At 45.1% G+C, this 10,042-nt stretch overlaps 1 protein-coding gene across 1 annotated transcript in view; it reads right to left on the bottom strand.

Moving 5' to 3' along the window:
• Positions 1 to 10,042, bottom strand: part of IFNGR2 (interferon gamma receptor 2 (interferon gamma transducer 1)) — a 57,540-nt gene that overhangs the window by 15,978 nt on the left and 31,520 nt on the right. Inside the window, exons 5-6 of the mRNA XM_011999146.1 lie at positions 8,771 to 8,903; positions 1,823 to 2,028 (exon numbers count right to left, since the gene is read on the bottom strand). Coding sequence (XP_011854536.1) covers positions 1,823 to 2,028; positions 8,771 to 8,903 — 339 coding nt within the window. The remainder of the gene's footprint in view (positions 1 to 1,822; positions 2,029 to 8,770; positions 8,904 to 10,042) is intronic.

Raw genomic sequence — 10,042 nt, 5'->3', positions numbered from 1 at the left:
GAGATCGTGCCACTGCACTCCAGCCTGGGCGACAGAGCAAGACTCCGTCTCAAAAAAAGTAAATAAATAAAATGTAGAGAGAAGATCATAACAAACACTCATGTACTCATTACCCAACTGAATGAACCGTCAACTTATGACCAATTTTTATTTCTTCTATGCTTAGAAACTTCATCCTTGCCCCTCCTGCTCTTCGGATTATTTTGATTTCTTTCTTTCTTTTTTTTCTTTTTGAGATGGAGTTTCGCTCTTGTTGCCCAGACTGGAGTGCAATGGTGTGATCTCAGCTCACCGCAACCTCTGCCCCCAGGTTCAAGCGATTCTCCTGCTTCAGCCTCCCAAGTAGCTGGGATTCAGGTGCCTGCCACCACACCCAGCTAATTTTTTGTATTTTTAGTAGAGATGAGATTTTACTATGTTGGCCAGGCTGGTCTCAAACTCCAAACCTTAGGTGATCCACCTGCCTCGGTCTCCCAAAGTGCTGGGATTACAGGTGTGAGCCACTGCGCTCAGCCTATTTTGATTTCTTTGAACAAATCTCAGCAATCACATCATTTCATCTGCAAATACTTTAATATGTACCTCTGAAATATAGGAACACTTTTTAAAATTTTTAACTTTGTTTTTTTGAGACTGAGTCTTGCTCTGTTGCTCAGGTTGGAGTGCAGTGATGTGATCTTGGCTCACTGCAACCTCTGCCCCCCGGGTTCAGGTGATTCTCCTGCCTTGGCCTCTCAAGTAGGTGGGATTATAGGCACGCACCACCAAGCCCAGCTAATTTTTGTGTTTTTAGTAGAGACAGGGTTTCACCATGTTGGCCAGGCTGGTCTCGAACTCCTGACCTCAAGTGATCTGCCTGCCTCGGCCTCCCAAAGTGCCAAGATTACAGACGTGAGCCACCGCACCCGGCAGGAACCCTTTTTATTCCCCCAATTTTTTATTTTGGTTAAAATACACATAACATAAACTTTAACATCTTAACCAGAATACCTTCCCCTTTAAAAATCATAACCAAAACACCATTACAACACTGAAAATAAGTCAACGATAATTCTTCATTATATATCAAATATCTAGACGGTGATCATATTTTCTCAATTGTCTTATATATTAGTTTGTCTAAATCACGATCCAAGTAAGTTTCATGCCCTGTGTGTGCATAAGCCAGACACGGAAGAAGCATCTGGCATGGCTGACCACGTGACAAATGAATTACTGGAGCAACAAATGTAGGAACTGGAATCTGAGGGTTCTTCAGTCTCCTTCCAATATCTGCGGACACATTTGTTCACTCAGTCATTCGACAAATATTTACTGAATACCTACTACATGCCAGGCACCATTCAAAGTGCCTATTCTGTAACATAAAAGAAGTTGCACCAGAATAAGTGAGGGTGATCAGATACATATGCTAGCATCCCTTCTAGCATGAGGTTGGCAAACTTTTTCAGCAAAGAGCCGCAGTAAATTCAGACTTTGCAGGCTCAACAGTTGCTATTGCAACTACTCTACCATTGTAGTGTGAAAGCAGCCATAGACACAATAAAAAATGGATGTAACTGTGTGTGCCAATAAAACTTTATTTACAAAAACAAGTGGTGGGCCAGATTTGGCCTGCAGGCTGTAGCTGGCCAACCCCTGGTTTAGCAAATCATACTCCCCTAGCATCAGACTCCAACATCAGAGTGTGAGTTTGACCATGCTATCCCTTTGTCTGCTGGTCATTTAGGATGAGAGGCAGAACAGAGGTGTGTGGAGTCAATACTGCGAGTGAAAAAAACCTGGAAAGTATAAAGGAAGTTCCATACCCAAGTTCTCTTACCATTCCGATAGTGTTGAAACCAAGGCATTGTCACCCAGGCAGAATGCAGTGCTCCCAGCTCAGCTCGAAGACGTAGAGTGACATTGAAATCCATTGGGAAGCCTGCTGAGGGGCTGGCGGCAGTGAAGTCACACTCTGTTGCTGTGATCTGTGTACAATTCACCCCTATGGACATGATGTCGGTCATGAACCATTCACTATCGGTGCTGGGAAGGAAAAAAGGATTTCAATTCACAGAATTCCCTCTGCTTTATGTGTAACAGTTTCCCCAGAGCTTTTGTTCAAAACACAGGTTTATTGAGATACAATTTATATATACTCCACAGTTCCCCCCCACCCTTTTTTTTTTTTTTGAAATGGAGTTTTGCTGTGTCACCCAGGCTGGAGTGCAGTGGTGCGATCTCAGCTCACAGCAACCTCCACCTCCTGGGTTCAAGTGATTCTCGTGCCTCAGTCTCCCGAGTAGCAGAAACTACAGGTGCAAGCCCCACACCCAGCTAATTTTTGTATTTTTAGTAGAGATGGGGTGTCACCATATCGGCCAGGCTGGTCTCCAACTCCTGACCTCAAGTGATCCACCTGCCTTGGCCTCCCAAAGTGCTGGAATTACAGGCATGCACCATCATGCCTGGCTAATTTTTATAGTTTTAGTAGAGACAGGGTTTTACTATGTTGGCCAGGCTGGTCTCAAACTCCTGGCCTCATGTGATCCACCCACCTTGGCCTCCCAAAGTGCTGAGATTATAAACATGAGCCACTGTGCCCAGTCGCTACTTTTATTTTTAATTTTTTTGTAGAGCTGGGGTCTCTCCATGTTGCCCAGGCTGGTCTTGAGCTCCTAGACTCAAGTAATCCTCCCTCCTTGGCCTCCCAAAGTTCTGGGATTACAGGTATGATCCACTGTGCCCAGCTGTGGTTTTTAATTGGGTTATTTGTCTTTTAATTGTTGAATTGTAAGAGTTCGTTATCTATTCTGGATACAATTCCCTTGTCAGATATATGATTTGCAAATATTTTCTCCCATTCCATCCCATAACTGATTTTAATTCTTCAAACTCAGTCTCTGTAGCCTATGTTTTGGGCATGGAACTGCATTAATACAAACTCCAGTCCTGCTTCCTGCTGGTGTGGAGTTTCTTTCCACCCCATAGCTGCCCATTTAAAGAGGATTTGTCTCACCCATATGAAAATCTTGCCAAATACATGGCCACACATCCTTGTGAATGACAGTGCCTTTCCCAGAGTTCCAATGCCACAGCCCCACACGGGACTCTAGTCCCCAGCTCTGACCTCTTTACCTTAGGTGACAGTCTTCAGAAAGGCCAAGGAGGTGGCTGCTGGGAGCCTGAGTAGGGGCTGTGGATAGTGTCCCTTCTAGGACAGCAACTATGGCCCAGAAAGCAAGGTCATGGGAGACAGGAGACGAGACTGGAGACCACTCCGTATCCCCACGGCCACCAGCTTTCACGTATCACACATGCTTCTAACTGTACTCCAACCCTCTCCGAAATGCATCTTCCGTTTAAGTGGCAAGGGACAAGATGAAAGCCACTTCAAGATGCATGGCCAGGGCTTCCATGAAGACACTCGCAATAGATACCTACTACCCAGCTCCAGGGTGACAGACCCTAATGGGGAGAGGGATCGCAAACCATGAGCCTCACCTCCCAGGCAGGGGGTGAGGGGCGTGCCCTGGAAGAGGTGAGTGATTTCTTTTTGAAGGTAGACAGATACTTAAAGACCCTCTAACCGCCCCGCTCCTCCTCCTCCAAGAGCAACATGCACGGCTCTTCCTCCAATGCGGTGCGGGGCCTGCTCCTCCACACCCCTGCCACTGCCGAGGCTCAGCCTGTCTCTGGGACTCAAGAGCTATGTCCAGCCTTTGTGAGGTCACTCACAAAAATGTTAAATAAGTCCATCCGCTTTGGCCCAGCAACCTCTCTTCTAGAAGTGTAAGAAAATAACCAGATATGATTCATGTACAAGGACGTGACTTAGGACAGGCACCAACTGCCAACTGTCTACACCCATGAGTGGGGAAAAGTTAAATACAGCACATGTGATATGTCACATAATGAAACATACAATGTCCACACAGTAATAATTACATGAAAAAATGCTCACATTGAACTATGGCAAATTAAAATAAAAAAAGGAAAGAGACCCCAAAAGTGTGACCCCAGTTTGGTTTACACACACGCGCGCGCACACACATTTTCAAACAAGAGAATGAATTTAGAAAAAAAGTCTAAAATGAGAATCGTGGCTGGGTGCAGTGGCTCACATCTCTAATCCCAGCACTTTGGGAGGCCGAGGTGGGCAGATCACTTCAGGTCAGGAGTTCAAAAACAGCCTGGCTAACATAGTGAAACCACATCTCTACTAAACATACAAAAAAAATTAGCCAGGCATGGTGATGGACGCCTGTAATCCCAGCTACTCGGGAGGCTGAGGCAGGAGAATCACTTAAACCCAGGGGGCGGAGGTTTCAGTGAGCTGAGATTGCGCCACTGCACTCCAGCTTGGGCAATAGAGTAAGACTCTGTCTTAAATAAATAAATAAATAAATAAATAAGATAAAATAAAAAGTAAAAATGAGAATAGTGATTATTCTTAGAGTGTAGAACAACAGGTTACTTTAATTTTATTTTTTTCTACTTTTCTAGATTGTCCAGATTTTCTATAAAGCACACGGATTGCTACTAAAATCAGAAGAAAATGAAAAACAAATGTTTGAGAAGACAGGGCTGGGCAGGTCTGAGAGAGAGGCTGGCAGTAGACCAGGAGGCGTGACCTGGGAAGGGCCTTGCTGCCCGACCGTCTGCATTTTCAAGGAAAACTAAAACCAGGATTGTTTTTTTTTTTTCCTGTTATTTTTTTTTTTTCCTAAGTGAAAAAATCCAGATTTCATAACGCTGTCAACTAATTGAAGACAAAAAAATTAAACACTGGGAGCCAAATAGCCTGCAGCCACTGTCTGCTACCCATGATTTAGACTTCAGATTCTCCCACAAAGTGCTCCATGTAATTTCGGTCTTGCTACTCCGACTGTCAAAACACAAAGGCATCCTCATTTCTAATCATAGCAATGCTTTATTGTAGAGAAACAGGGTGGAAGTTTAAGTCTCACAAGCCTCAAAACTAATAAAAAGTCCCAAACACATGTTTGTATCTAAAACAAAGTATCTGAAAACAAATGCAAAGGTCCTCTTCCATTATCAAATCTACAAACTGAAAAAGAAAAAGAAATCATCCTCAATTTCACCTTCTTCTAACAGGAACATTCACATGTATCCTAACCTATGTTTCTTTTACTAGACCAACCTCTACCCAGGCGCAGTGGCTCATGCCTGTAATCCCAGCACTTTGGGAGGCTAGGCGGGCAGATCACCTGAGGTCAGGAGTTCAAGACCAGCCTGGCCAACATGGTGAAACTCTGTCTCTACTAAAAATGTAAAAATCAGCCGGGCGTGGTGGCGGGTGCCTGTAATCTCAGCTACCCGGGAGTCTGAGGCAGGAGAATCGTTTGAACCCGGGAGGTGGAGGTTGCAGTGAGCCAGAGGTGCAGTGAGCCAAAAGTTGCAGTGAGCTGAGATCACGCCACTGCACTCCAGCCTGGATGACAGAGACTCTGTCTCTAAATTAATTAATTAATTAATTAATTTAAAAAAAATAAGAAATAAAATAAAACCAAACTTTATCCCTGAGAAAATATCTACAAAATGCTTTTTGAAAAGAAGATAAAGTGAAACAGGTTAGTTTATCATATGAAACGCTATCAAAGGTTTTTGTTTTGTTTTTTTTTTTAATGCAATAACGTTTTCTTCTATTTTTAGAAGCATCTCCCCTGAAAACCAGCAAACATACTTCCCTGTTCAAGGCCAAGCAATGCTAAGCCCATCAATCAGCTGTCAAGGCTAAGTCAATACATCGGCTGTGACTCTCACAAGTTTCTTGTTTAGCCCTAGGGTATTATGTTTGCTGAATGCTGACATGACATGTGACCTGTGCGCTCACATCAAGCCCCGTTCTCAGAAAGGCACTTCATTTGATGCTCTGCAGTCGCTATCTTGAAATTCTTAATGCTCTTTGAATAGGGGTCTCACATTTTCATTTTGCACTGGGTTTTGCAAATTGTGTAGCCTGTTCTGGTGGATTGCTCCATTAATTACAGGTGACTTAATGTTGGTTATTTATAACTACTGGAAGAACAGATAAATGTGATTTAGAGATAACGCTCAAACCTCACTTTAGCACCTGTTTCTATTAAGCAAATACTGTTATAACAGACATTTAAAAACAAATAAGAAAGGCCAATGTGATGGCTCATTCCTGTAATCCCAGCACTTTGGGAGGTTGAGGTGGGTGGATCACTTGAGCCCAGGAGTTCGAGGCCAGCCTGGGCAACATGACGAAACTCCATCTCTTCAAAAAATTAAAAATTAGCTGGGTACAGTGGCGTGCGCCCATAGTCCCAGCTACTCGGCAGGCTGAAGTGGGAGGATCTCTTGAGCTCAGGAAGTTGAGGCTGCATTGAGCCATGATCATGCCACTGCACTCCAGCCTGGGGGACAGAATGAGACCTCATCTAAAAAAAAAAAAAAAAAAAGAGAATAAGAAGTTATCTGAACTGGGTGGGGTGGCGCACGCACACTTGTAATCCCAGCCACACAGAAGGCTGAAGTATGAGAATTGCTTGAACCTGGGAGGTGAAGGTTGTAGTCAGCCAAGACGGTGCCGCTGCACTACAGCCTGGGCAACAGAGACTTTGTCTCAAAAAAAAACTGGAAACCTACTCCTCTAACAAATCAATTGCCTGTCATTTTTCCACATTACTTTTTTTTTTTTTTTTTTTTTTTTTTTTTTTTTTGAGACAGTCTCGCTCTGTCGCCCAGCCTGGAGTGCAGTGGCGCGATCTCTGTTCACTGCAAGCTCCGCCTCCCGGGTTTACGCCATTCTCCTGCCTCAGCCTCCCAAGTAGCTGGGACTACAGGCACCCGCCACCACACCCAGCTAATTTTTTGTATTTTTAGTAGAGACGGGGTTTCACCGTGTTAGTCAGGATGGTCTCGATCTCCTGACCTCATGATCTGCCCGTCTCGGCCTCCCAAAGTGTTGGGATTATAGGCATGAGCCACTGCGCCTGACCTACTTTTCTATTCTTTTACAGGTGTAAGCCACCATGATCGACCCCTTTCTATTCTTGACAATAAATACACATCACTTGCAACTTTTCAGTATAAAGTAAATAAAAAAAATTTTTTAAGTAACCAACATAAGAAATAAAAAATACAAATACATGCCAAAGTTTATGGAGTTGCAATTTCTGACAGATGACATCTAATTATCCTTTCTAGTGGCTGTCTGTGGTTTAGTGTTCAAGCGTAAGTTAGCAGGCTACAATTTGTCACTTTCCTACTGATGGATATGAATATACACTTCCATGTATCTCTTCATGATTATAGTTTTTGTCTCTCTTTTTTTTGATGGGGGTTGAATTATCTGTGTAGGATAAAACTACTATGAAGGCTGGGCATGGTGGCTCACACCTACAATCCCAGCACTTTGGGAGGCCCAGGCGGGCAGATCACTTGAGGCCAGGAATTTGAGATAAGCCTGGCCAACATGGCAAAACCCCATCTCTACTAAAAATATACGTATTAGCCAGCCGTGGTAGCTCATGCCTGTAGTCTCAGCTACTCAGGAGGCATGAGAATCACTGGAACCCAGGAGGTGGAAGTTGCAGTGAGCTGAGATCATGCCATTGCACTCCAGTCTGGGCGATAGAGGGAAACTCTGTTTCAAAAAAACAGACAGACAGACAGACAGACACACACACACACACACACACATTGGAAAACTACTATGGACATTTCCACGACTTCAAATGTCTGGTAGAATTACTCTCTGAAAGGGCTATGCTAATTGATACTGCAAACAGCATCAGGTAAACACATATGAACCAATCCCATCTCCCAGGCACTGGACATCATCATGTCTTTACATTTGGTTTACCGAATAGTACAAAATGGCTTAGCCAAAAACTTCCCCTTACTCTTCAATTCATCTACTTAACAATGTAAACAAAAAATAACATAGGATGTGGACTTTGCCCTCTTTCTATATGTATTTATATTGCAAATCAAGTGATGGCCAATTCTGCAAAAGCTTGAAGAGGCAAGAGACAGATGAAGGAGCCAGGATAATACACAAAATGGAAAACCACTTGAGAAACTGAGAATTCATTGTAATTAACAAAACAAATTTCTGATCAGGCCATATTTGGTCTATAAGGTTAAATCAATCTGATTTTTAAGTCTGAAGATGAAGACTAAAAGCTGCCTCCTGCTCTTCCATGGCGGAAGCCTACTTTTACAACCCTTCTCCCGAAACCAGCAAAAGAATAAACTTTCGGCCGGGCGCGGTGGCTCACGCCTGTAATCCCAGCACTTTGGGAGGCCGAGGCGGGCGGATCACAAGGTCAGGAGATCGAGACCACAGTGAAACCCCATCTCTACTAAAAATACAAAAAATTAGCCGGGCGCGGTGGCGGGCGCCTGTAGTCCCAGCTACTCAGGAGGCTGAGGCAGGAGAATGGCGTGAACCCGGGAGGTGGAGCTTGCAGCGAGCCGAGATCGCGCCACTGCACTTCAGCCTGGGCGACAGCGCGAGACTCTGTCTCAAAAGAAAAAAAAAAAGAATAAACTTTCCACCAAAGCAAGAACCTGTGTGGTCAGACAGCAGAGTCCTGACCGCCAGTGTCGTTTAAGCCTTCAGACGAGTGGGAGGTTGTGAAACCTCTGTCCTCAGAGATTTTACAAGCTCCAAGAAAGATGTGCTTCCCACGGGTTTGATAACAAACCCTGCACAGAGGCAGGATTTGGCCCTAGGGTTCCCCACGACGCCCCCACAGCTCCCAGCAAGGATCCAACAGAAATACTGGCTTACTATTTAAACTGCACTCGGTAGACAACAGGCCTTGTGCTATTGCTCAGGGCCACCGGCTCCCAACTCAGGACCTGCTCTGCGTTGTACAGGCGAATCTTCGGGTGCTGAGGCGTGGGCAGCTGGGAAAGAGGGTCTTTAAGGGGACAGAGAAAAAGAAGAGGGGGGAGGGGAGGAGAGAGAGGGAAATAATTACAAAAATGTTTCAATGCACATTACCTAAGTCATTCATAAACTCAGTTTTTGTCAGAGTGCAGAAATGGCATTACCAGGTCCCCCTGGGCATGGTCCCAAGCCCCCGACTTTTGGCTACAAAGATGGCCCTACTGGTACAGGCAGCGCAAAAAGAAAAGAGGCGCCTGGGGCAACCTTTCCACCTGTGGGTCCCAGTTGTTACGAACAGGTCCTGGACCCTGGAGTCTGGCCGGACTGGGGTCCCAGTTCTACCATTAGTAAATGCACTGGGCTCGGGACAGGTCACTTCACCTGTCTCAGCTTGAGTTTCTTTTTCAGGAATAAGGGGTCAATAATGATACACCCAGAGGGCGGTGGGGAAGATTAAAGTGGTGGTCATGTGACACGCATTAGCTTCAGATTTAGTACCAACAGAGTGTCTGGCAAATATGCACAAATACGTGCACACATGCACGCACTACACACGCACAAACACCCTAAATCAGGTACGCAAAGCCCAAGCTGCAGGGGAGGGCAAGGAACGCCGATTTCTGGGCACCATCAGAGTTGCTGTGTTTCTCAAGGACCCCCAGCATCACAATCATTGGGGTGCTGTACTGGTTAAAATGCAGGTCCCCAGGCCCCACCCCAGGCCAGGAAATCTGCATTTTAAACAAGCTTTCCAGCTACTTCTCATGCACATGAAAGTTAGAGGACAATATGGCAGAGCATGGTGGCTCACACCTGTAATCCCAGCACTGTGGGAGGCCGAGGAAGGCAGATCACTTGAGGTCAGGAGTTCGAGACCAGTGTGGTTAACATGGCGAAACCCTCTCTCTACTAAAAATATAAAAGTTAGCCAGGTGCGGTGGTGAGTGCCTGTACTCCCAGCTACTCAGGAGGCTGAGGCAGGAGAATCGCTTGAACCCAGGAGGCAGAGGTTGCAGGGAGCCGAGATCACGCCACTGCACTCCAGGCTGGGCGACACAGCGAGACTCCGTCTCAAAAAAAAAAAAAAAAAAGGTTAGGGGACAATAAACAGAGAAAGAATATACTCCCCTGGAAACACCACCAATTTCAGAATCCCTCTCTTTGGGGTGA

This window comes from Mandrillus leucophaeus, unplaced genomic scaffold (assembly GCF_000951045.1).
Source record: "Mandrillus leucophaeus isolate KB7577 unplaced genomic scaffold, Mleu.le_1.0 Scaffold582, whole genome shotgun sequence".
Lineage (NCBI taxonomy): Eukaryota > Metazoa > Chordata > Mammalia > Primates > Cercopithecidae > Mandrillus > Mandrillus leucophaeus.
The sequence above is the reverse complement of the archived record's forward strand: the minus strand, read 5'-3'. Positions and strand labels throughout refer to the sequence as shown.